This window comes from Heloderma suspectum, chromosome 1 (assembly GCF_057233095.1).
Source record: "Heloderma suspectum isolate Gila_16-S chromosome 1, 16-S_ref, whole genome shotgun sequence".
Taxonomy (NCBI): domain Eukaryota; kingdom Metazoa; phylum Chordata; class Lepidosauria; order Squamata; family Helodermatidae; genus Heloderma; species Heloderma suspectum.
Genome location: NC_139458.1, coordinates 4,321,802 through 4,349,475, shown reverse-complemented (window position 1 = coordinate 4,349,475; position 27,674 = coordinate 4,321,802). Strand labels below are relative to the sequence as shown.

Sequence of the window (27,674 nt, the reverse complement as noted above, 5' to 3'; positions counted from 1 at the left end):
AATTGCATATTTGCAAATGCACATATTCTCATGTGTGAAATGTGCATTTTTGTGAAGGCATACATTAGTGTGTGTGCGAAAATGTCCATTTTTGGAAAATACACATTTTCATGCACATGCAAATATGTGCATTCGCAAAATGCGCATTTTCTCATGTGTGCAAATATGCCCATTTTTGCGATCGCCATTTTATTTCTCAAAAAATGGTGTCCGTGAAGCTCAACGAGGCTGCTAAGCTGAGTGCAGGCCATTCACCAAGCATGGGCAGGGGGCGAGCAGGGGCAGGGGCTCGGTGAGCGGGGCTCAGGGGTGCGGGCAGGAGCAGGTCGGCTGGATTCCCAGACTGAATCGGGCACCCGTGCCATCCCTAGTAGTAACAGAACTGCACCCAGCACAGGTTGAATCCTTTTTCCCTGATCTGCCTGTCAACTTTTTAGGTGGTGTTAAGCTGCAAAGATTATTCATGTGAATGTGGTGTCGATCTGTTGGCAGGAGAATTCCACTGTGGCTTTGAAGATGGCAACATTTGTTTATTCATCCAAGATGAAAAGGACAACTTTGACTGGACGAGACAAAACATTGTCCTCCGAGACACAAAGTACACACCAAACACAGGGCCCAGTGCTGACCGATCCGGCTCCAAGGAAGGTACACTGCATCTCTCAACTGGTTCTTGCAATGAAAAGTAGAGCGGAATGCAGACAATGTCCGCATTCACATGACCAAATGCACAAGGTTTTTGTCCATGCATGCAAACCCTTCACTCCTCTTTTAGGGGCCTGCTGCAATTAAAGCGGAAACTGTCTCATTATTTTTATTTTCCCCTTTTTTCTAAAACTATGGTCACCAGCTGTGGAACAAGCCAGTATCTTAAACCACCTTGAGACCATGAGGTCTGCCTCAGATAAATTCCTGTTGTTGTTGTTGTTGTTAAGAATTAATAACTTGCCATCAGCCATGGAATTCCTAAACAATGATGCATTCCTTGCAGGAAGAGATCTGGAGTAGCAGGTCCCTTTCTGAAAAGCCTTCCCCACCGTGGCATCCTCTCGGTGTTTTGAACTACAGCTTCCAGCATTCCTGCCCACTGGCCATGCGAGATGGGGCTGATGGGAGTTGAAATCCAAAACATCTGGAGGGTGCCAACAAGTCAGGGTAGTCTGCAATAGAACTATTGGGGCTGGGGGGAGAAATTAGCAGCAACAACAGTCACCGGAGAGTTCAAAGCACTTGTTTCAGTAGTCCTTATAACATCTTACTATTATTCCACGATGCATGGATGGGGCAGAGGCAATAATTACTTTCTGAGTTTGAGGCTGAGACAAGAACTGAACTGGGAAGCTCTCGCCTCTCAGTACGTTTCACCCGCTCTCATTAAATTAGCCCCCCCCCTCCCCCTCTCAGAGCCTTTGAGGCTTGGAAACTAAACGATGCCATCATTTCCCTTTGCAGATACAATTTTCTTAACACTGGTCTGTTCCGTTTTCCTGCTCCAACTTTATCATCAGTGGGTTCAGCAGGGAAGGGTTTCCCTTGGGATTTATTTGGGGTGGGGTGGGGGAGCAGAAGCCCAGGTGAAGGGCTGATAACCTCAACTGGCTTATGCATTGAGGAAATGCTTTGGGTTCCTTGTCAGCGGAGGGATTTCACTGTGTGAACCGGAAGCCTGAGAGACCAGGGCTGCAGAACCTCTTTCAGCCCAAGGGCTGGATCCCTGTTTGGAGATGCTCTGGGGGGCCACATCCTAGGGGTGGGCGGAGCCAAACACCGAAAGTGCCGGCACATTTTAGCTTCAAGCTCTTCCTGCCAGTAGTGAAGCCTAAGGAGAGGCCTTTCAATCTTTTAGAATGTGGGGGGGGGAAACCTGCACAAAAGTTGGTAAACCACTGACCACTGGTGGTCAGGGGAAAGGGCTGTGAGCATCTGGATAACACAGGAGGTCTGGATTTGGCTCCCAGGCCAGAGGCTCTGCACCCCTGTTATAGACTGACAGTGGGGTCTGAACTAGGGAGCTCCTGTGGGGCCTCAGGCCCCTCTTGCAGCACGGAAGGGAAGCAGGGGTGCAACTATGGGCTTTGCCACTGGAAATGTCTGGGCGTGCCAGCCCTGATTAGGCCTGAAGAAATCCCCCCACGCACACCTTTCTTGGACCTTCCTTTCTCTCCAGCAAAGGTGGACTGAGGGAGAAATTTGGGGACATTGGTGGGAGGCGAGGCCAAAGGCCAAATGACTTTCAGGTGGGATGCCCATTACAAGTTAGTCCATGTGCAGTTCCCCAGCTGCCTGCAGTTCCCAGCCTGGAACAAACGAAGTTCTTTCCTTTGCAGACGTGGCATCTCACTAGGGGTGTACGAATTACTTACCCCGTTCCGCTGGGGCCATCCGCTGGGGGGGAGGCGATCCGTCCCTCCCCCCCCCCCGGAATCCTCCCCGGCCAGCTCCGCTCCATGGGAAGCAGCCACCATTTGCATTCCTGTCTTGCATTCCATGCACATGGAACTGTGCATGGACTAACTCGTAATGGGCATCCCACCTGAAAGTCATTTGGCCTTTGGCCTCGCCTCTCACCAGTGTCCCCAGATTTCTCCCTCAGTCCACCTTTGTTGGGGAGATTAGATTGTTCTTTAGAATCCAGCCTCACTGGAGTCGATGGCAGAATTCTCCAACATCCCTACATCTCACAATGTCGTCTCACTGGTCTCCTCCTCCTCCTCCTCCTCCTTCTTCTTCTAGGATTCTTCATGTACATTGAAGCATCCAGTCCCAGGAAAGAAGGTGACAAGGCCAGACTCATTAGCCCTGTTTTCAGCATCCCCCCAAAAAACCCATATGGAGCCGCTAACACTGCATATTGCTTTAGTTTCTACTACAACATGTATGGACAACACATAGGTGAGTAGAATCCACCAATCGTATCATTTTCATTGCTATCACAAGACAAGATGATGATGACGACGATGATTTCCATTTCTATACTACCCCATAGCCAAAGCTCTCTGGGCTGTTTACAATTTACACAAGAGTTTCTGTGATGTTGAACGTCCTTCAGGCCGCAAAGATGTCCCCCTCCTGTCCTCTACCTTTGACCTTAATCAGTCTCATATCTCCAGTACCTGAGGTGTACAAATGAACTGAAACAAGCTAGCAAATGTTGCCACTGTCTTTTTCTTTTTCAACTTCTACCCTCCAGAGGGATTTCTGATGCAGAGATGTTGATGGAAATGGGGTGTGGCCATATGCTTTGGGGGTGATCCCTATGTCTCTTCACTGCCAGAATTGAGTCTATTCTTACAGAGTTTAAAAAACAAACACAACTGTTTGAATGTTCATGAACATTCCACAACACCTCAGCTGCTGAGTTGCTAACTAGGAAGGACTCATCTCAGTCATCTGAAGCCTGAGCAGTTCCAGCCAATATGTATGGCACTTTCATAGAATCACAGAATCACAGAATAGTAGGGTTAGAAGGGGCCTACAAGGCCATCAGGTCCGACCCCCTGCTCAATGCAGGAATCCAAGTCAAAGCATCCCTGACAGATGGCTGTCCAGACTCATCTTGAATGCCTCCCAGGTGGGAGACCCCACTACCTCCCTGGGTAATTGGTTCCAGTGTCATATTGCCGTAACAGTCAGGACGTTTTTCCTGATGTTCAGCGGGAATCTGGCTTCCTGTCACTTGAGCCCATTATTATTCTGTGTCCTGCACTCTGGGATGATCGAGAAGGGATCCCGGCATTCCTCTCTGTGACAACCTTTCAAGTACTTGAAGAGCACTATCATATCTCCCCTCAGTCTTCTCTTCTCAAGGCTAAACATGTCCAGTTCTTTCAGTCTCTCCTCATAGGGCTTTGTTTCCAGTCACCTGATCATCTTTGTTGCCCGCCTCTGAACCCTCTCCAGGTTGTCTGTATCCTTCTTAAAGTGTGGTGCCCAGAACTGGACACAGTACTCCAGATGAGGCCTAAACAGTGCTGAGTCGAGAGGAACTAGTATTTCACATGATTTGGAAGGTGTACTTCTATGAATGCAGCCCAAAATAGCATTTACCTTTTTTGCAGGCACATCACATTGTTGGCTCATATTCAGCCTGTGATCTACCACAATTCCAAGATCCTTCTCGCTTGTAGTGTTGCTGAGCCAAGTTACAGTTACAAGTTACAGTTACAGTTACAGGCACAGTTACAAGCCCCATCTTGTAACTGTGCATTTGGTTTATTTTTCCTAGGTGCAGAACTTGGCATTTATCCCCATTAAATGTCATTCTGTTGTTTTCTGCCCAGCACTCCAGCCTATCCAGATCACTTTGAATTTCGTTTCTGTCTTCCAAGGTATTAGCTGTCCCACCCAATTTTGTGTCATCTGCAAATGTGATCAGCATTCCCTGCACCTCCTCCTCCAAGTCATTCATAAAAATGTTGAAGAGCATTGGGCCCAGGACTGAGCCCTGCAGTGCCCCACTCGTTACCTCTCTCCAGTTTGAGAAGATCCCATTGATAAGCACTCTTTGGGTTTGATTCTGTAGCCAACTGTGAATCCACCTGAGAGTTGTTGCAGCTAGCCCACTCTGAGCTCGTTTGTTCATTAGGATTTCACGGGGCACTTTGTCGAAAGCTTTGCTGAAGTCGAGGTAGATTATTCCACAGCATTCCCACAATCCACAAGGGAGGTGACCTGATCAAAACATGAGATCAGATTCGTCTGGCAGGACTTGTTTTTGACAAATCCATGTTGGCTTCGAGTAATCACAGCATTGTTGTCAAGGTGCTTCTAGATGGATTGCTTTATCATCTGCTCCAGAATTTTCCCAGGGATTGATGTCAGACTGACTGCTCTGTAGTTCCCAGGTTCCTCCTTTTTGCCCTTTTTGAAGATAGGAACAACATTAGCCCTCCTCCAGTCATCTGGCACTTCACCCATCCTCCGTGATTTCTCAAAGATAATAGACAGTGGTTCTGAGAGTTCTTCTACCAGTTGCTTTATTACTCTAGGGTAGAGTTCATCTGGCAATCTGAACTCATTCACAGTCATTCGGTGTTCCTTGACCATATGCCTATCGATCTCAAGCTGCAATCCTGCCCCCTCAGCCTGTTCTTCGCCTTTGCTGGGGGCTCAGTGACCCTCTTTTGGGAGAAGACTGAGCCAAAGTTGGAACTGAGCACCTCTGCCTTTTCTTTGTCATCTGTTATCATTTTGCCATCCTTATTTACTAATTGAACCACCATTTCTTTCCTCTCTCTTCTACTATGCATATATCTGAAGAAAGCCTTTTTGTTGCCTTTAGCATCCCTAGCTAACCTCAGCTCCTTCTCAACTTTAGCCTTCCTGACGCCATCCCTGCAATTCTGTGCTACCTGCCTGCACTCTTCCTTTGTAGCTTGGCCTTCCTTCCACTTCTAATATGTGTCTTTACTTGTTTTCAGGTCATGTCTAATTAGTTTGTGAAGTCACATTGGCTTCTTCTATTGTGTCCTGCCTTTTTTTCTTGTTGGAATTGTTGTAATTGTGCCTTTAGAATTTCCTTTGTTAAAAACTCCCACCCATATTGGACTCTTTTTCTCATTAGAGTCGCTTGCCATGGGACCTTACTTATCATTGTTCTAGGTTTATTAAAATTGGCTTTCCTGAAATCTGGGGTACGCATTTGGCTACACTCGGCTTTTGCTTCCTTTAGAACCATGAACTCAAGTATAACATGGTCGCTTTCCCCTAGAGTTCCTGTAACTGCTACTTTATCCACTAAGTCATCTCTGTTGGTTAGGATCAAGTCAAGGATAGCCAATCCTCTAGTTCTTTCCTCTACTTTCTGTAGGAGGAAGTTATCAGCAACACAAATCAGGAATTTCCTGGAGGGGCCATGTTTTGCAGAATTTGTCTCCCAACAAATATCGGGGAAATTGAAGTCCCCCATTACTACTACATCATGCTTCCTTGAAACACTGGCAATTTGCTTTTCAAAAGTTTCATCCTCGTCTCCTCCTTGGTTGGGTGGCCGGTAGTAGACTCCGACCACCAGGTTCCTTTTATTCTTTGCTCCATTTATTTCAACCCAGATGCTCTCGATGGGGCTACCAAGCTCCTCCTCCTGTATTTCTGTGCAGAGATATGTATTTTTCACATACAGTGCAACCCCACCTCCCTTTCTGTTCCTCCTGTTCTTTTTGAACAAGTTATATCCTTCAATTGCTGTATTCCAGTCATGTGAGTCATCCCACCAAGTCTCAGTTATACCTATCGAGTCATAATTTCCCTCCTGTATTAAGAGTTCAAGTTTGTTCTGTTTGTTTCCCATTTCCTTTGAAAACTGTAGCCTGCTTCTTCCTGTTGGGCTTAAACCAGCAAAGCCACAATTTTTTTTCTTGCATTTTTGTTCTTTCGAAATGTGAAGCTGCATAACCCTGAGTCAGAGCCTTGATCCATCTAGCCCAGTACTGTCGTCACTGCACAATGGCTCTCCAAGGTTTCAGACGGGAGCTTTTCCTACCCTACATGGACGTGCTGCTGGGGTTTGAACCTGGGACCCTCTGCATGCAAAGCAGGGGTTCTTCCACTGAGCCATGGCCCCCTCCCTCTGTTCTGTGCTTTAATTCAATACCTCATCCATCTCTCTGCCACCAGGGGAAGCCCCCTAAAAGGTTGTCCAGGGCCGGCTTTGATTTTACAAACTGATGTGCCGATAATAATAAAAGGAGAATATTTATCCAGGTAGCAGCCCTTGCTCTTCACCCCACACATGAGCCCTCAAAGGTAGAGGTGTCCAACAGCCCCCCGCCCCTTTCTAGGTGATTAAGCTACAGGCCTAGCTGAAATAAGAGCTTGTCACTCCATTGTGCAGCCCCTCTATCACATGCCACATTACAAGGCTTGGCTGTCCAGCAGCCTCGCTCTTCTGCCCTTGCCTCGGATTACTCCTCATCACAAATCTTTTTGCCGGGATCCATGCCGAGGGACTTGAGAGACCATTAAATTAGGGAGAATCAAGCAGGAGAACAGCATGGAGCTTCTTGAGCAAAATGGAAGGTGTGTCACACAAAAGGTTCCCACTGAGTTTGGGAAAAGGGCTTCAATCTGAGCCTGTCCCTTATATGCCAAATGTGCATTCTAGCCTTTTAGGTCCTCTTTAAGCTTGTTCCAGAGATCAAATGAGGCTTGTTGGCAACATGCATATGCATGGACGCTCTGCTCTTTGTGAAAAGTGGAAATGAACGGTGTGAGCAGACGCATGTTCAGTGGATAAGCCCATCTTAAAGTATCTCAAGGAGTTCTTTCTTTGTAAACCCACAAGACAGAACAAAAACTTTCCACTGTTCTTTTTTCCTTTTCTTTTAATGTTTTCATTTCAGTTTCTAATCCGACACCTCTGTAAGGCTCAGGGTGAGTCAACACAGCTTTAAAAAAGCAGAATGGAAGTGCTTGATTAGAAATATAAAATGCACCATGAAGAATGTACTGCTAAGCCAAAAAGTCTCTGCAGAATGTGTGTGGGGGGTTGCCAATAAAACTAAGGAAGTTTCTTTAGCAGAGGGATTTATTTACAGTTTGGGGTGGGAGGTAACCAGTGGCAGTAGGGCAGTGGTGATTTCCCTTGTCTCTTTAAAAAGTTTTATCATGACAATACTGCTAATGGCACTAGATGGCATCATTTCCCCCCCCAGAATGCTCTTGGATGCAGCGTCGTTACGGTGCACTTTGAGGGGCAGGTGGGTGGCCACCAGAAAACAATCTTAGCCCACCAGAACCAATTTCTCCCATAATGCCCAAGATGATCGCTGTGTTCAGTGCATGCGGGGTGTGTGTGTGCAGAGATGGTGGCCATCCACCAGCAACTGCCAGGAGCATCTCTCCCACGGACATTATTAAACTAAAAAGATAGAGAGGACGGAATAACCTCCTCCTGCTGCTGCGCCTTATTTTCCTTCAGCGTGACAGAAAGTGGATTGGTGCTTTTCCTCCCTCCAGCATAACACTAGGAGGAAAAGTGTCTATCCGCTTCCTCCCTGTCAGCAGTACAGGGGACCAATATGGCAACTTAGAGCAAGCAAAGTGAGCAGCTTCTGAAGGCCTGGGGGCGTGGCAGGAATGTGGTTTACATGAGTGAGGACCAATACGGAACTTGCCGTCAGCGGGTGTCACTTTGGCAGGGTCATACAGAAAATTGGGGAGAGGCGGGTTTAGTACTGCACACATTTGAACCCAGGACAGGCAATCACTGCTCTACAGCATACATACCTAGCAAACAAGGCACTTACACTTTTGCCCTATTTGGGATCATGGCATCTGGCCCCATCGCTTCCTGGCATATAGAAGGGGAAGAAATGGAAGCAGTGACAGATTTTATGTTCTTGGGCTCCAAGATCACCGCAGACGGTGACTGTAGCCATGAAATTAAAAGACGCTTGCTCCTGGGGAGGAAAGCTATGGCACAGTAAGAAGCAGAGACATCACCTCGCCGACAAAGGTCCGTATAATCAAAGCTATGGTTTTCCCAGTAGCAACGTATGGCTTTGAGAGCTGGACTATAAGGAAGGCTGAGCGCCGAAGAATTGATGCTTTCGAACTGTGGTGCTGGAGAAGACCCTTACAAGTCCCCTGGACTGCAAGGAGGTCAAATCAGTCCATCCTAAAGGAAATCAACCATGAGTGCTCATTGGAAGGACAGATAGTGAAGCTGAAGCTCAAATATTTTGGCCACCTAATGCGAAAAGAAAAGTCCCTGGAAATGACCCTGATGCTGGGAAAGATTGAAGGCCAAAGGAGAAGGAGACGGCAGAGGATGAGATGGCTAGATAGCATCACTGACGCAATGAATATGAACTTGAGCACACTCCGGGAGAGAGCGGAGGACAGGAAGGCCTGGCGTGCTATGGTCCATGGGGTCACGAAGATTCAGATGCAATTGAACGACTGAACAACCATGTAGTCTGTATGTGTCTGTTCTACAAACCTTCCTGTGTGAAGCAGCCCTGACTGTTAGAGCAATACGACAATGGAACCAATGACCTAGGGAGGCGGTGGGCTCTCCCACACTGGAGGCATTCAAGATGAGGCTGGACAGCCATCTGTCAGGGATGCTCTGCCTTGGATTCCTGCACTGAGCAGGGGTTGGACTCGATGGTCTTGTAGGCCCCTTCCAACCCTACTCTTCTAGGATTCTATGAAATGATGTGGCTCCAGCTAAGATACTGGGGGATTTCTCTATCTGGATATCAGAAAGGCTATAGGCTGAAGCAGGCCTGTGCTCCATCTAGCTCCATCAGCGTTCTGTTACTGCATCTGGAGATGCCAAATGCTCAAGGAAGGTTGACGTGCAGGACATCTATTTATTTCATTTCTTTATTTATTTCATTTCTGTATTGCCCAATAGCCAATGCTCTTTGGGTTGCTCACAAAAATTAAAACCGCAAAGTGCAACATAAAACAATATAATATATGAGAGCTGAAAACTACAGTATAAAAATACAACCAGAATAAAAGCTTAGCAGCAATGCATAGATTTAAAATACAGATTTAAAACAGCAAAGCTAAACAACTAGAGTGCTAAAATACTGGGAAAATTTTAAAAAATCCTTCTTCATCTGTTGCTGAAAGGAATACAGCATGATGGTGACACTTACTCCTTGTTGTTAACCTACAACAGATGGCTGTCAGAAATCTACAAGTCTTGAACATGAAGGTTGGACTTCTAGCTATTAGCATTAGAAGATACTGATAGAGCTGTCCTCCAAGGCGGTTTCTGCAAGACAACAGAAGGAGAAGTAGAGATGTCACAGAATTCCTCCACGGATCTTGGGGAGGCCGAATGCCAGTGCATTCGGCCCCCCGAAATCGGTGGCAGAACGGCCTGTCAACCCCCCGCCACCCCCACCCCCCTGGGACGAGACTTACCTCGGGCGGATCTTCCGGGCGGCTACGTAAAGATTTACGTAGCCTATCACGGCTAGGTTTAAAAAAAAAAAAAAACCATGATAGGCTATGTAAATGTTTACGTAGCCTATCACGTCTGACTTAAAAAAAAAAACACGCATGTACGCAAATGGCGGCAGCAATGGCCGCCGCCATTTGCGTTCCTTATTTTGGCACGTCTTAGTCTACGTCAAGATTTACGTAGACTAAGATGGCGAAAATAAGGGGAACGCAAATAGCGCCCACTACGCTATTTGCTTTCCCCTTATTTTTGCCGTCTTAGTCTACACAAATCTTGATGTAGACTAAGACGTGCCAAAATAAGGAACACAAATGGCAGCAGCTGTGGCCGCTGCCATTTGCGTATGCACGTTGTTGTTGTTTTAAGTCAGACGTGATAGGCTACATAAACATTTACGTAGCCTATCACGGCTGACTGCAGGGATGCAAACGGCGGCGGGTACGGAGAATCCCTGCGGAGCGGAGCCAGCCGGCCAGGATTCCGGGGGGGATTCCGGGGAGAGGGACGGAACGCCTCCCCCCCACCATCAACATAATCAGCGAACAGGTAAGTGACTTTCGTACATCCCTAAGGAAAAGCGAATGAACGATTACCCTGATTTTTTCAAGGGATCAGCTTGGTTGTGCTTTGGTCCACGCAGGGCTCCACAAGCAAGTGCACTACACCAGTATAAGTCACTTCACAGAACATACGTCCGGGGTGGGTGGGGGTGGAGTGAATGTCATCTGACTGGCAGGGGCTGCTCAACCAATAAGAGAGGCTTCCTGCCCCATCCAGGCTCTCCCCCCTGCCTTCTCCTTTTTATTATTTATTTATTATTTATTATTAAATTTATTAATTGCCCATCTGGCTGGTCACCCAGCCACTCTGGGCGATGTACAACATACAATAAAAACAGTTTAAAACAATAAAATTCTACAATAAAAACATTTTCTAAAATACCCTAACCCACCCCAAATGCCTGCCTGAACAACAACGTTTTTAATGCACGACGGAAGCTCATTAAAGAGGGGGCATGATGGAGTTCCCTAGGGAGGGAGTTCCACAGAGTGGGGGCCACCACAGAAAAGGCCCTCTCCCTCGTCCCCACCAGTCTAGCTGTCCTGGCTGATGGGACAGAGAGAAGGCCATCCGAGGCTGATCTTGTTAAGCAGCCTGTCTGGTGCTGCTGGAGGCGCTCCTTAAGATAGGCTGGGCCGGAACCATATAGGGTTTTAAAGGTCAAAACCAACACCTTGAATTTGGCCCGGAAAACAATTGGTAACCAGTGCAACTCCTTCAGCACTGGAGTGATGTGATCTCGCCGGCGGCTGCCTTTAATCAGGCGAGCCGCCGCATTCTGTACCAGCTGCAGCTTCCGAACCGTCTTCAAGGGTAACCCCACGTAGAGCGCATTACAGTAGTCTAAACGAGAGGAGACCAGGGCATGTACTACCGATGGGAGCAGATGGTCGGGAAGGAAGGGGCGCAGCGGCCGTATCAGATGGAGTTGATACAGCGCTGTCCGGCTCACAGCTGGCACCTGAGCCTCCATGGACAGCTGGGAGTCCAAAATGACCCCCAGGCTGCGGACCTGGTCTTTCAAGGGTAGCCGTACCCCATTCAACACCAGGTCAACATCCCCCAGCCTCCTCTTGTCTCCCACCAAAAGTACCTCGGTCTTGTCAGGGTTCAGCTTCAGCCTATTCCTCCCCATCCAGCCACTCATCGTCTCCAGACATTTGGACAGGGATTCTACGGCCAACCTTGGTGAAGATTTAAACGAGAGGTAGAGCTGCGTGTGAACTAGGGGTGGACGAAAGTCCCTTACCTTTCGCCGAAGCTTGTTTGCGGTGTGGGGAAGGCGCTTCGCTGCTCCCCCCGCGAAGTTCAGGCCGGGGGGGGAGGCTTCCCACCTCGCCCCGGCTGAAATTCAGGCCGGGGGGGAGGCTTCCCGCCTCTCCCCAGCCGCGAACTCGAAAGTTTAAAAAAAAGAAAAAACGCCCCATGACGATTAACGTAGCCTATCACGGCTAGATCTGCAAAGTCAGCCGTGATAGGCTACGTTAATCGTCACGTAGCCTATCATGGGTGACTTTAAAAAAAAAAAAAAAAGCACGTACGCTAATGGCGGCCCCCATAGGGAGCCGCCATTCGCGTTCCTTATTTGGTCGCCGTAGTCTACGTAAATCTTTACGTAGACTACAGTGACCAAATAAGGAACGGGAATGGCGGCTCCCTGTGGGGGCCGCCATTATCCGTATGTGCTTTTTTTTTTTTTAAGTCACCCGTGATAGGCTACATGACGATTTACGTAGCCTATCACGGCTGACTTAGCAAATCTAGCCGTGATAGGCTACGTTAATCGTCACGTAGCCTATCACGGGGGCGTTTTTTTTTCTTTTCTTTTCTTGGAATGGCGGCAGCGGCAGCCGGTCGAAAGACCGGCTGCCGCTCCCGCCCCGCACGAACAGCCGCCGAACCGCCGGCCGGACCCGCCGCCGGGAGGGACATTCGGCAAAGGTAAGTCCCATCCTGGGGGGGGGGGTGCGGGGTGCAGGGGGTGCGGAGGATTTCTCCCCGAAACTTGTTCAGGGGGCTGAACACTTTGGCGCTCGGCCTCCCGAAGTTTCGGGGAGAAATTCTCCGCCATCCCTAGTGTCAACCATATATTGATGACACTGCACCCCAAACCTCCTGATGATAGCCCCCAGCGGCTTCACATAGATGTTAAATAGCATCGGGGAGAGGATGGAACCCTGTGGCACCCCACAAGTAAGTGGCCACGGGTCCGAAACCTCCTCTCCCAGTGCTACCCTCTGGTACCTGCCGGAGAGGAAGGACCGGAACCACCGCAATACGGTGTCCCCAATGCCCAACCCCTCCAGGCGGTCCAGGAGGATACCGTGGTCAACGGTATCGAAAGCTGCTGAGAGGTCGAGGAGAACAAGGAAGGAGCATTCACCCCTATCCAGAGCCCTCCTCATATCATCTACCAAGGCGACCAAGGCCGTTTCTGTCCCATGCCCAGGCCTGAAGCCCGACTGAAATGGGTCTAGATAATCAGTTTCTTCCAAGTGTGCCTTCAACTGCACCGCCACCACCCACTCAATCACCTTGCCCAAAAATGGCAGATTTGAGACTGGGCGAAAGTTGTTCAAAACTTGAGGATCCAAGGAGGGCTTCTTTAAGAGCGGTCTTCTCACTGCCTCCTTGAGGGCTGATAGCATCACTCCCTCCTCAAGGGAGGCGTTCACCACCACCCTGATCCCCTCACCCAGTCTCTCTCTGCAGCTCATAATGAGCCAAGATGGGCAAGGATCAAGTAAGCAGGTGGTCGGCCGTACCGATGAAAGCACCTTGTCCACTTCATCAGGAGGAAGAAGCTGGAACCGATCCCACAAAACCGGTTTGCCACAGGCCGCCTCTTGCTCACTAACTGTATCCACAACGTGCAGAGTAACACACCTAATCTGATCAATTTTATCTGCAAAGTGCCTTGCCAAGGCCTCACAGGAGGCTTTAGAATGCTCCAGTGGTTCCGGAGCCACAGGACCGACCAGGCTCCGGACCACTTGGAACAGCCTCCTGGGACAGCACTCTGCAGACGCGATGGAGGCAGCATAATATTCCTTTTTTGCTGCCTTCACCGCCACGTGATAGGCTGAAGATACAGCTCTAGCCCGTGTCTGATCGTCTTTGGAGCGAGACTTCCGCCACCGGCGCTCTAGCCGTCTCACCTCCTGTTTCAGAGCTCGCAACCGCGGATTGAACCATGGTGCAGTCCGAGCCCTGTTCAGGGGGAGAGGGCATTTCGGAGCCACCTGATCTAATGCCCCAGTGATTGCGGCATTCCAGCCACCCACCAGGGTCTCGACCGAGTGGCCGTTGGCACGCCCCAGAGAATCCCCAAGCGCATTCAGGAATCCATTTGGATCCATAAGACGCCTGGGGCGGACCATTTTAATGGGTCCTCCACCCCTGCGGAGGGGTTGTGGAACCGAGAAGTCCAACGTCACCAGATAGTGATCTGACCATGACAAGGGGGTGGTGGATATACCCCCGACTTCCAGATCACTCCCCACTTCTCCAGAAACAAACACAAGGTCTAGTGCATGACCGGCTACATGGGTGGGCCCAGTTAGAATATGGTGCAGCTCCCACTAGGCCATGGTCTCCATGAAGTCCTGAGGTGCTCCTGTGAGGATGGCCTCCAAATGTACGTTGAAGTCCCCCAACACCAGTAAGTTAGGGGACTGTACACGCACATCAGAGACCACCTCAAGTACCTCGGCCAGGGAGTCAGTCGTGCAGCGGGGTGGACGGTACACGAGCAGAATCCCCAGACTGCCCTATGGGCCCAACCTCCAGTACATGCACTCAGCAACCTTGGTCTCCCGGAGAGGGGGTCTGGTGAAGACCAAGGACTCTCGGTAGATAACATCTTCCTTCGAAGAACCTTCGATAAAATCTTGAGGTTTCTGCCTGTGTCTTCACAGAAATTACTCTCCTTCTCTCCCCCCCCACCTGCCTGCCTGCCTGCCTGCCTGCCTGCCTTCCTTCCTTCCTTCCTTCCTTCCTTCCTTCCTTATTACAGCAACAATCATCACAGGAACGTGGTGTTCTGCCTGCCTTGAAGCTGCCAAAGCTGAGTAGACACACATAACCCCTTGACCAGGGTCACAGTGAAAGGCACACCCCTGGGCAGGGCTAGCATACCCAAGAACAATGTGGGGGTTGGGGCACACAACAACTAGGGAGGCGGTGGGCTCTCCCACACTGGAGGCGTTCAAGACGAGGCTGGGCAGCCATCTGTCAAGGATGCTCTGACTTGGATTCCTGCGTTGAGCAGGGGGTTGGACTCGTTGGTCTTGTAGGCCATTGAGTCTAACCTACTCTTCTATGATTCTATGAACTATACCACTGAGAACCTGACTTAAGGAAAAGAATCGGACTACAGGCAGTCTCAGGAAATCCAGTTTTTCCCTGATAAGCTCCGGGGTGGCTGCGGAATGGCCATGACATCATGATTCCCTAATGACCTCCAGATCCAGCCGGCTCAGAGGAAATCGCTGGTGGAGACACCCCCAACCAAGTGTCCAGTCAGTCCTTTGAAAAATCACAGGATCCTGGGGCCATTCACTTCATCAGTTAACTAGTCCACAAAAGCATAATGCAACCTTCCCCCACCTGGTACCTTCCAGCTGTGCTGGACTACAACTCCTGTAATCCCTCAGCCAGGTTAGGTGAGGCTGCCATAAGCCACAATAAGTGTGTTAGTCTTTCAAGTGCTACAGCTCAAGTTGTGCTTTGTGTCCTAGGTAATAGAAATAATACCCCCCTCCACCTCATTATAACATTGGCTCATATGAGAGAGGGTGGGAGTTCCACCTCGAGGAGACAAAACCTTCAGTCCACGGGGTAGTAAGGATCAAAGGTACTTAAGGAAGTGGTAGGTGGGGAAGACCGTGGGAAATCTTGGTCTCTCAGAAAACCTACGTGGTAACCTAAGTGAAATGAGAGCCGTCATCGCAAAGCGGCTGCTGAGGATGTCGACACAGTCCTTATCACACGACCCCGGGGTGCAAATGGTACGTTCAAGAAGGTGCGTGCCATCCCTCTAAAGACCATGGTGGGCTACATGAGAAAACGCAAGTGAGAAAGCATCTGCAAGGAGCCAGCCCTGGCAATGTAGCTCAGAGCTTAGCAGAACGTGCCCATATATAGGAAGGGATAAAGCTCTTCTGCAGTTTGTGAAATGGAACAACTTTACTTGAAGGATTTAAAAGAGAAAAAATCACCGAAGAGTATTCTCAGCCAAGTGAAGAAGGCCTGGGTTGCTTGTAAGAAGTCCTTTCTCCCAAGGCATATTGTATCCGGCCTTTGACAGGGGAGAACGGCTACATGCATTTGACAATATGGGGACTTCCCCCTGGAGTGGATATGAGTTACTTGCAGACATGCACAATGGTCCAGAACAATGGGTACTGGGTGGAGACTCTTCAGCCAATATGGGCAGCTTTGAAAGGGAGATTAAAGAAGTGCATGGAGGATAAAGCTTTCAGTGGCTACTGGTCAGGATGGTTGTAGATCACCTTCAGTGCCAGAGGCAGCATGACTACATGGGCCAGTTGCTGGGGAACATGACTGGGAGGGTGTTATTGCACTCATGCCCGACTTGTGGGCTTCCCAACTGGTTGGCCACTGTAGGAACACAATACTGGACCTGACAGGCCTTTGGCTGGATCAGCACAGCTCTTCTTATGTCCCTAGTTAGAGCTGAATTGTAGGGGGAGGGGTGCAGTAATCAATATGGCACTTGAGAGCCATTGCCTTAACTAGCTTGCAACAGAGTTGTTTAGGGCAACCAACGGGGCGTGGAAGAGAGGCAAGTCTGCTTAATCCGCGAGGACTCTCCTGCCCTGGCTGGAACATGGGGCAGGGGGCAGGGGGACATTTCCATCTCATTGTTAATGCGATTACTTACATTGTTTACATTGTTTTTGATTACTTACATTGATTACATTGTTGATGTGATTACTCTTCTGGTTATTGTTTGCTTTGTTTCTTGTTTTTTTGTTTTTTTGTTTCTGTTTTTAAAGGAACATTAAATGTTTACCTGCGGTTAAAAAGCCAGACTTCAATAGAAAGCCCCTTCTGGTCTTCAAGTGGTAACAAAGGACAACATTGGTTCCAGGCCCGTGTTAATATACATCCAAACACTTCATTTCAGGTAAGAACGTATTGTTCAGCCTTAGAGGAGCATAATAGGAAAACGTTGGTGGTGGCCATATCCTCTCCACCACCCATATTTGGTTTGTTTCTTTATAAAATCCATTGTTCATATTCTCTGTATAAGTGATTCTATAAGATCTGTAAAATGCAGTGAGCCTCAACAGAAATCATACAAAATGCAGTAAAATAATAATTATTTCTTACTGCTTCTCCAAAAACAACAACAACAACACCCACTCCACCTTCAGCAAAGATCATAGCAGCAAGAAAATACATAAACCACCTTAGCTCCTTTAAATATATAGAGGCCAGGGGAGCTTCTCTCTGTAAAGAATGCCAAAGGATGGGAGCCACCACCATAAAAGCCCTGCTCAATGCCCACATACGAAAGATGGGTTGCCCAGCAAGGCTTCAGCTTGAATGTGGCTGGGAGGAGTGTACCAGAAAACAAATGCTCTTAGGTATGGGTGACCCAGAACATGTAAGATTTCTAAACGTTAAGTGCTAGCACTTTGCATTGGCTCTGTGTCAAGACCTGCTGAGCCTAGAGCGGGGAACTTTCAGCTCTGTGTGTGCTTGCCTCAGGACGGGGGCTCTCAGAACTGCAGCATCGATTGTCTTCCTAGCAGTTAGGTTCTCTCATGCCTTGGACTGTCCCCACTCGGGTTGGATGTTGGACCATCCAAGATGGGTAGGCCTACAAAAGCCTCTCTGTTTGGAGGGTTTGTTCTGGTACCTTGCCCAAAATCTGGTTCAGTTGTTCTTGACTTAAGCATGTCAGGCCTTAATAAGTAATTTCTCTATTCTTCTCTGCCATTACTCCCCACTATGTGTATGGATGATGGAATACAGGCCCTGACTGGAAAGTTGGATCATAGCCAGCTAATCAGTCCTATTTGGGGGGGGAAAAACCTCCCACAGTATGGTCACCGTCACCACCTGCGCGTCAAACAGTAAAGCCAGGAAAGGCACATCAGCGGTGTCCCAACTCTTTCACAGAACTGTCCCAGAGTTTCACAGACCCTTTCACTTTGCCTCATTCTCCCATTCTCATTTCTGTTGCAAGTGGCCCTGAATCCCCCAGCCTAAAGGAGTAGGACTTCCTGGTGCAAACCCAAAACCTGGTGAATAAGCAACCTACTTCTGTGAAATCATCTGCTTCCTGTATCCTCCACACATTGTTTTCTAGAGAGCAGTTTAAATGGAATTTATTACTTGTTTCCAGTCAGTGATATTTCTCATTGGACAGTTAGTGGGAAAGAAAAATATAAGTGTTTTCTTCTCAAAAAGGGAATAGAAACAATATTGGTGCTTGCGTTAACAAATTGCTCTACAGGGTTTTCTCCACAGGAATTCCTGATTCTGCAGAGTTCCTTACAACAGCATTTATCAGAGGCACTACTCTGTGGCACATCTCAGGTTGGAGATGGGGACAATGTGTGTGTGCTGTTGCTTCTTTGGTTTAGTTTTTTGGCAAACAAAGTATTTCTACAGCCCTCCCTTACCATGGGGAGCAGCTAATTGCCTGCACAAACACTCGGAGTCACATAAATGCTCGTAACGTTGCGGACGTTGCCCCTTTAAGGCCCCCGTTTGCGTAGATGGGATACCTACAGAAAAGGATGAGCAGCCCCTGGAGTGGCAAACGGTGCTCAGTGCAGGAGCAGGTGCCTGTGTGCTGCTTCCAAGCACCCCGTGAACTGCCCAGCAGCTTGCCCCAGGCCAGCCGCCTGGGCCGGGTGAGTGTCGGGTGTTCAGCAAGTGCTGCACAGGGCGGGCGCAGATGATCCGCCCATCCCTAATGCCACTGTGTGCCCGTTGCTGGGGAACACAACTGGAATGGTGCTTCTGCACTCATGTCCTGCTTGGTCTGGTCCAACATGGCTCTTCTTATGTTCTTATGGCAACTGGGATGCACAGGGGTCATTTCAGCATCCCACTGGGGGCACTTGTCCCTTGGTCAAAAATCCCCTGGATCCATTTTTTTTTCTCAGTTGGCTCAGCAGAGCTTGCATTGTCCTAGCATTTTTCTTATCCACATGCAGAAATGAGACAGGTGTGCAGGATTTCTTTTCAACTGGAGTTCACCAGCTTTCATGCATTTTGAATTCCGGGACTCAGTCCTGGAATATGTGGAGTAATCCTTCAGCTAGAGTGCTTAGTGGGCATGGCTAAAGGAAGAAGGGTGAGAAACAAAACCAACAGTATCTAGAAGTGATGTTCTCTTGTATCTCAGTGCCGGCACCTATCACTTTCACAGCTAACCACAGAAAATGGTTGCTTGCTTCTGTTGAAAGGCGTGAATGAGATTATCTGTTTCCCCTCTCTCTCCCTGCCTACCTGCTTTTCACCTTTGGGTCCTTTTGTCATTTGGTCCTTTTGTGACCACCTATCATTGATTTTACTCAAGCAAATAAGTTCCTTATTTTAAAAAAAATATTATTTGTTATCCATAAGCATGCACAACCATCTGTTTGTAGAACTCCTGGGACCATGTGCACTGCCAACAAAGTTGTTTTTGGTGTTTTTGTTTGTTGTTTGAAAAGGAAACCTCAAATCAACAGACAGGAATAGAAAGAGGATAGGTTCCAGGCAAGAATTGTAACTTATAATAAATACATCCACAGTGTTATACCAGAAAAAAAAAATAATTCGACAGTGAAAAAGCTCCATTGTTGCAGAATATTTTCTACGAATGTGTCTTCTAAGCCAGCAGACAGTGGCTGAGATGCAATGTTGACGGTGTTCAGGCAGTTCCATTATAACATGTTAGTTTCTTATTCTGGGTAGCTGATCAAAACATCTTGTTTCATACACTTAAATTGCTGATTAAGCATCAATATTGAACTTCAAATTGCTAAGTAAAGCAATTTGTTGCATATGAATCTAAAAGGGCTTTAAGATATCTTGGAGAATATGCAGATTATTGACAGATATTTCCTGAAACAGGTCAGGTGGCTTAACATACCCATCCTTGTCTCCACCTAGGATAGCCAGGTTCTTATCATGGAAACAACACCTGCTGAAATTGTCTCTTCTGCACAACTACTAAAGGTGCAGGAACCTGCCATCCTCTTTTGCATCTGGCTACCCTATCTTTGTTGTTGTTCAGTCGTTAAGTCGTGTCCGACTCTTCATGACCCCATGGACCATAGCACGCCAGGCCTTCCTGTCCTCCGCTCTCTCCCGGAGTGTGCTCAAATTCATCTTCATTGCATCGGTGATGCTATCTAGCCATCTCATCCTCTGCCATCCCCTTCTCCTTTTTCCTTCAGTCTTTCCCAGCATCAGGGTCTTTTCCAGGGAGTTTTCTCTTTGCATTAGGTGGCCAAAATATTTGAGCTTCAGCTTCAGTATCTGTCCTTCCAATGAGCACTCAGGGTTGATTTCCTTTAGGATTGATTGATTTGACCTCCTTGCAGTCCAGGGAACTCATAAGAGTCTTCTCCAGCACCACAGTTCGAAAGCATAAGCATCAATTCTCCGGTGCTCAGCCTTCCTTATAGTCCAGCTCTCACAGCCATACGTTACTACTGGGAAAACCATAGCTTTGATTAGACGGACCTTTGTCGGCAAGGTGATGTCTCTGCTTCTTACTATGCTGTCTAGGTTTGCCATAGCTTTCCTCCCAAGGAGCAAGCGTCTTTTAATTTCACGGCTACAGTCACCGTCTGCGGTGATCTTGGAGCCCAAGAAAGTCAAATCTATCACTGCTTCCATTTCTTCCCCTTCTACATGCCAGGAAGTGATGGGGCCAGATGCCATGATCTTTGTTTTTTTTAATGTTGAGTTTCAAACCAGCTTTTGCACTCTCCACTTCCGCCCTCAACAAGAGGCTCTTTAGATCCTCTTCGTTTTCTGCCATTAGGGTGGTATCATCTGCGTATCTGAGGTTGTTGATGATTCTCCTGACAATCTTAATTCCAACCTGTGATTCATCCAACCCGGCATGGGTTTCTCATGATGTACTCTGCATATAAGTTAAATAAGCAGAGTGACAATATACAGCCTTGACGTACTCCTTTCCCAATTTTGAACCAATCAGTTGTTCCATGTCCGGTTCTTACTGTTGCTTCTTGACCCTCGTACAGGTTTCTCAGGAGACAGGTAAGGTGGTCTGGTACTCCCATCTCTTTAAGAATTTACCACAGTTTGTTGTGATCCACACAGTCAAAGGCTTTAGCGTAGTCAATGAAGCAGAAATAGACGCTTTTCTGGAATTCTCTTGCTTTCTCCATGATCCAGCGAATGTTGGCAATTTGATCTCTAGTTCCTCTGCCTCTTCGAAACCCAGCTTGTACTTCCGGTAGTTCTCGGTTCGCATACTGCTGAAGCCTAGCTTGTAGAATTTTGAGCATAACCTTGCTGGCATGTGAAATGAGCGCAATTGTACGGTAGTTTGAACACTCTTTGGCGTTGCCCTTCTTTGGAATTGGAATGTAAACTGACCTTTTCCAGTCTTGTGGCCACTGTTGAGTGTTCCAAATTTGTTGGCATATTGAGTGCAGCACTTCAACAGCATCATCTTTTAGGATTTTAAATAGCTCAGCTGGAATACTGTCATCAGTTGATGGCTAACAAACAAAATTGATCCATTAATTTATCAAATGGGTGGGCCCTGCTTTTCTTGGATTTCACAAGAAATGCAAGACACTTGTACTTCCTCTTTTTCCTGCATTCTAATAAGAACAATACTAATAAGAGCATAAGAACATAAGTGAGTGATGCTAGATCAGATCAAAAGCCTGTCTAGTCAATCCGAAGCCTTCTGAAAGTTTAATGAATGCAGATGATGTGATCTTGACCTGTATGGATCCTGAGGTATCTATACCCAGGATAATTCACATGACAGAAAAACTCACAGCCATTTCAGGGCATAGTGTTAATTTGATTGAATTGGTATGGATGGGATTTAATATGGCAAGCCAAAGTAGTGACAGAATTGCAACACAATATAATATGCAATGTAACACACGAGGGATTAAGGATCTGGGCATATGGTTACTGGGGAATGTAGATTCAATAATAGAGCTGAATCATAGGAAAATGTACCAACAGGTAGCAGAGGATATGGATCGGTGATCCAAGCTAAACCTGTCCAAGATGGGAAGGAAGGAAAGTGCTTCCAAAGGTTTTATTTTTACTGATTAATATACCAGTAAAGTTTTAGGAATCAAAGCTTAAAGAATGACAGGTTTTATGTAAAAGAATATGGCATAAAAATCCCCAAGGTAGCACTTGCAATCTTGAATAATACTTGGCCAGAAGGAGGGGTGAATATGCATTTATTTTTTAAATATGATGATGATGATATTTATTTATATCCCACCTTTTTCCCAATACTGGGGCTCAAGGCAGCTTTACAACATTAAAACTTGTACAGTGTGTAGTGTAGTGGTGAGGGTGACGGACTGGGAGCCGGGAGATCCGGGTTCTAGTCCCCACTTGGCCATGGAAGCTCACTGGGTGACTTTGGGCCAGTCACAGACTCTCAGCCCAACCTACCTCACAGGGTTGTTGTTGTGAGGATACAACGGTGAGGAGGAGGATAATGTAAGCCGCCTTGAGTTCCTTGCGAGAGGGAGAAAGGCGGGGTATAAATGCAATAAATAAATAAATAAATAGAAATATACAAAAGTTAAAAATATAATTAAATCATCAATAATATTAAAATTGTATAAAATATCAAAAAGTTAAGCGACAACAAGAAATAGAGTATCCATCCATCATATCCTCACAGGTCCAGACAAGCTTTCCCAAAGGCCTGCTAGAACAAAAAAGTTTTTACATGCCTGTGAAAACTTATCAATCTCACCTCCCTGGGAAGGGACTTCCAGAACCTTGGGGCAGCCACCAAGAAGGCCCTCTCCTGCGTTCCCACCAAACATGCCTGTGATGGTGGTGGGACGGCAAGAAGGGCCTCCCCTGAAGATATCAGGGCACGAGCAGGCTCGTAGGGGAGAATACAGTCTTTCAGATGACCTGGACCCGAGCCGTATAGGGCTTTATAGGATATGACCAGCACTTTGAATTGTGCCCGGAAACAGACTGGGAGCCAGTGGACCTGTTTTAGCAGGGGAGTGGTGTGCTCCCTGTAGCCAGCCCCACTCAGCAGTCTGGCAGCAGCTCTTTGAACCAGCTGAAGTTTCCAAACACTCTTCAGAGGCAGCCCCACGCAGAGCGCGCTACAGTAACCCAAGCAGGATGTAACTAAGGCATGTGCCACTGTGGCCAAGTCAGACATCTCAAGGTACGGGCGCAGCTGGTGCACTCGCTTTAGCTGTGCAAATGCATTCCTGGGCACCGCCGAAACCTGGACATCCAGGCTCAGGGCTGAATCCAGAAGTACACCCAAGCTGCGAACCTGTGTCTTCAGGCGGAGCCTAACCCCATCCAGCACAACCTGGATCCCTATTCCCTGATTTACCTCTCGACTGACCAGGAGCATCTTTGTCTTGTCTGGATTAAGCTTCAGTTTGTTTGCCCTCATCCAGTCCATTACTGCCGACAGACACCAGTTCAGCACCCCAACATCTTCCTTGGAATTAGATGGAAAGGAAAAGTAGAGTTGGGTGTCATCAGCATACTGGTGACACTGAACCCCCAAACTCCGGACAACCTCTCCCAGTGGTTTTATGTATATGTTCAATAGCATAGGGGTCAAAACAGAATCCTGAGGAACTCCACAGGCCAATGGCCAGGGAGTCGAACAGGAGTCCCCTAGCACCACCTTCTGGGTCCACCCCTCCAAGAAGGAATGGAGCCACTATAAAACAGTGCCTCCAAGTCCCATCCCAGCAAGGTGGCCCAGAAGAATACCATGGTTAATGGTATCAAAAGCTGCTGAGAGGTCCAGCAGAACCAACAGGGACAAGCTCCCCCTGTCTAGTTCCCAGCAGAGGTCATCCACCAAGGTGACCAAAGCTGTTTCTGTCCCATAACTGGGTCTGAAGCCAGATTGAAATGGGTCTAGATAATCTGTCTCATCCAGGACTCCCTGGGGATGGGAGGCCACCACGCGCTCCAATATCTTGCCCAGAAATGGAATATCGGAGACTGGCCGATAATTACCCAATAGGGTGGGGTACAGGGAGGGCTTTTTTAACAGATGTCTCACCACCGCCTCCTTCAACTCTGCCTTGACCAAGGGAGGTATTAATCACTCCACTTACCCTCTTGGCCAATCCACCTCTGGCTGCTTTTATGAGCCAGGAAGTGCAAGGATCTAGAACACACGTGGTGGCTCTCACCTCTTCCAGGTCCTGTCCACATCCTCAGGCTGTACAAATTGAAAAGTATCCAACAACACTGGACAAGCAGGGGCCACAGTTACATCCACTGAGTCTGTATCAACTATAGTGTCCAAGTCAGAGCAGATCCAAGTGATTTTGTCTGCAAAGTGCTGAGCAAATTGTTCACAGCAGGCTGTCAAGAGGTTTAAATTATCCTCTTGTGGGCTAGTGTATGAAAGACCTCCCCGATCACTCAAAACAGCTCCACTGGACAGCTCTTTGCAGATGCAATGGTGGCAGAAAAAAAAAATTCTTTGCTGCCTGTATTGCCACAGAGGAGGCCTTCAAATAGGCTCTAGTCTGTGTTTGATCGGATTCACTCTGAGTTTTCTGCCAACATTACTCTAGTCGTCTTCTCACTCGTTTCATCACTGCCAACTCCCTAGAAAACCACGGTGCTGGTGTGGCTCCACTTCGTGAGAGAGGACGCTCAGGAGCGATTGTGTCCACGGCCCTGGTCATTTCTCCATTCCAGAGACTGGCCTGGGCTTCAATAGAATCACCTGCTGAGGAAACAGGAAAATCCCCAAGAGCCCTCAGGAAACCATTTGGATCCATCAGCCTCCTGGGGTGGACCATCTTTATCTGCTCTCCACCCCTGCAGCGGTTCCGAGTGCCAGCAAGTTTAAACCCCCCAGGTAGTGATCTGTCCATGGCAACAGAACTGTGGAGAGTTCCTCCAGGCTCAGATCACTATCACCCCACCCAGCACAGAAAACGAGGTCCAGCAGCATGGGTGGGGCCAGATACCTTCTGGGACAGGCCCACGATTGTCATGGCGGACATGAAGTCCTGAGCCGCTCCCGACAGGGCAGCCTCCGCATGGATGTTGAAATCTCCCAGCACAACAAGCCAAGTGGTCTCCAACACCAGCCCCGAGACTACCCCAGCTGTCTCAGGAAGGGAGTCTGTTGAGCAGCGGGGTGGACGGTACACCAACAGAATCCCTATTCTGTCCCGGGCACCCACCTTCAAATACACACACTCGAACCAGGCAGACTGTGAGATAGGGCACCTGGTCAGGGGGATCGAATCGCGATAGATCACTGCCGCTCCACCTCCCCATCCCCCAGGTCTTGCCTGCTGCTGGACAGAGAACCCTGGAGGGCAGAGCTGAGAGAGGTTAACCCTCAGCTTCATCCAACCAGGTCTCTGTAATACAGGCCAGGTCAGTGTGCTCATCCAGGATCAAGTCCTGGATAGCAGTTGTTTTACCATTCACTGACCTGGCATTCAGCAGCAGCAGTTTCAACCCAGGGGGTCTGTTGCCGGGGCCATCCAGGTTATTTAAGTTGGGGGACAGTTTAGGGACGGTCAGCACCCTGCCTTTAGAGTGTGACTAAGGATGTTGGAGAATTCTGCCACGGACCCCAATGAGGCCGGAGTCCAAGAATCCAGCCCCATTGGGTCCGTGGCGGAACGGAGCACTGACCTCCGCGCCCCTCCAGAATCTGTCCAGGCTGGCTTCTCCACATGGTGATCCTGTGGAGCCAGCCGCCAGCTCCGCAGCACTGGTGATACGGCCAGCCGCCATTGCCGTGCCATCTTGCTGTGCTAAGTCCAGACACAAATGGCGTCCATGACGCCATTTGCATACCTGTGTTTTCACATGATAGGCTACGCATATATCTACATAAATATAATTTGCATAGCCTATCGTGTGAAAACAGGGACACAAATGACATAGTGGATGCCATTTGCATCCAGACTTAACACAATGATACGGCACGGCAATGACGGCCAGCTGTATCACCAGCACTGCGGAGCCAGCGGCCAGCTCCGCAGGATCACCGCAGAGCGGAGCCGGCCTGGACAGATTCTGAAGGGGCACGGAGGTGAGTGCTCCGTTCCTCCACGGACCCCAATGGGGCCAGATGCTTGGAATATGGCTTCATTGGGGTCCGTGGCGGAATTCTCCAACATCCCTACTTTCCTCACAGGGGAGTTGCTCCAGCCCCTGAATCTTTTTCATTGCCCTTTTCAGCACCTTTTTCCAGCCCCACAATATCCTTTTTGAGGTGCTGTGATCAGAACTGTATAAAATCATTCCAAGTGTGGCTGCACCACAGAAATGTGTAAAGGCAGTATGATATTGGCTGTCTTATTTGCAGTTGTAGGGCATATTGGGGCCACGGTGGCTTAGTGGTTAAGATGCTGAACTGCAGACCGGAAGGTCGGCAGGACAGCAGTTCGAGACCCGAGTGCTGCGTGACGGAGTGAGCTCCCGTCTTCAGTCCCAGCTTCTGCCAACCTAGCAGTTCGAAAGCAAGAAATTGCAAGTAGATAAATAGGTACCGCCTCGGCGGGAAAGGTAACAGTGTTCCGTGCACCTCGGTGTACAGTCATGCCGGCCACATGACCACGGAAGCGTCTTCGGACAGCGCTGGCTGTTCAGCTTAGAAATGGAGATGAGCACCACACCCTAGCGTCAGACACGACTGGTTGGGGACACCTTTACCTTTTTTTTAAGGGCATATTTGCACTTGGGCTCCCTACAGTCATTATGAACTAAATCGCTCCGCATGCTTTTTTCATATCTCCTCTTTCATGAATGCTGTCTTTATCCCCAAAACTCTTTTCCCAGCAATTCTGGCCATCCAGTCTCTTCTGCCTTTAGACCTTTGTCACACAGCCCTTCACTGGTTGAAATCTTCCGGGTAGTTAGGTGTCCTGAAACAAAGAGCAGAGATGTTTCATAAATTGTTACCATGCAGCATTCCTGTTAATATCAATACTGCTGTATGTTATGTTTATAAGATTGTAAGTGTATACGTATAAAATGTTAACACTGGTAATTCAGAATAGATTTTTCCTTAAAATGGACCATGTGGCCACTCAGATGTGGAGATATTATAATTCAGGCCATTGTTACTATAGGACCCCCCTCCACTCCATCCAGCTCTCTCTCTCGCTATCTCACTCTCTCTCTCTCTCACACACACACACACTCCTCCCCCCTCCCACTAGTCTAGCACTCTCCGGGCTGCCCCTCCGTGCCTCCCACCACCCTTCCGCTAACTGTGGCTGCAGTCCTATGAACACTTAAGTAAGGGGAAGGGCTATGCTCTGGTCCAGTAGGAAGTGGAAACAGGTCACTTCCTATTTGGTTGGCACTCAGCCCTTCCCCTTTTCAGAGCTTGGGAAGAGGACCCAGCAACCGCATGGGGCCTTTGCGGATCCCATGGGAGGTTGCCTGCGCTGCCCATCGCCCCTATCCAGCATTTGATAAGGCCAGCCTGACAACTCAGGGAAGACTGAGCAAGGGATGGCAACTTTTAGTCTGTTATTTCATATCCGTGTGTAAAACTAAGTTCTTTTGCAGTTATTGCAGAGTTCAGCCTTGTTTTTACTGGACGGCTGGCTCCTCAACCATCTTTTCCAGCAGCGACCCCTTTTTAAGTTGAGATACTGAACTTGGGATGCACATCCACAGCCTGTGCTCCACCACGGCGAGAAGCGAAGGCCCCACAGTTTTAATGTAGAATTTTATTGTTTTGAAACTGCTTGTATTGCTGTACATCGCCCAGAGTGGCCGGGCGACCAGCCAGATGGGCGATTAAGAAAATAAATAAATAAATAAAACCACCTTTGAGAGAAAATGGCTCAGATGGATTGGGACGGGAGGGGTACATGGTCCCTGCACACATGCAGATGGCTTTGGAGAGTTTACCTCACCACTCCAGCCCTGACAGAATCCCCAAACAGCTTGCTAGACTCCCCTAAATTTAAAAAGCAGAGAAATTCCA

General features: G+C 48.3%; 1 protein-coding gene across 3 annotated transcripts in view; it reads left to right on the top strand.

Moving 5' to 3' along the window:
• Positions 1 to 27,674, top strand: part of MDGA2 (MAM domain containing glycosylphosphatidylinositol anchor 2) — a 682,071-nt gene that overhangs the window by 631,565 nt on the left and 22,832 nt on the right. For 2 of the 3 annotated variants that reach the window (XM_084833668.1, XM_084833657.1), the window contains exons 13-15: positions 493 to 648; positions 2,734 to 2,892; positions 16,504 to 16,634. In XM_084833668.1, the coding sequence (XP_084689794.1) occupies positions 493 to 648; positions 2,734 to 2,892; positions 16,504 to 16,634 (446 nt within the window). Of the gene's footprint in view, positions 1 to 492; positions 649 to 2,733; positions 2,893 to 16,503; positions 16,635 to 27,250; positions 27,487 to 27,674 lie in introns of those variants that run through there. The other variant, XM_084833679.1, reaches the window with a different exon arrangement.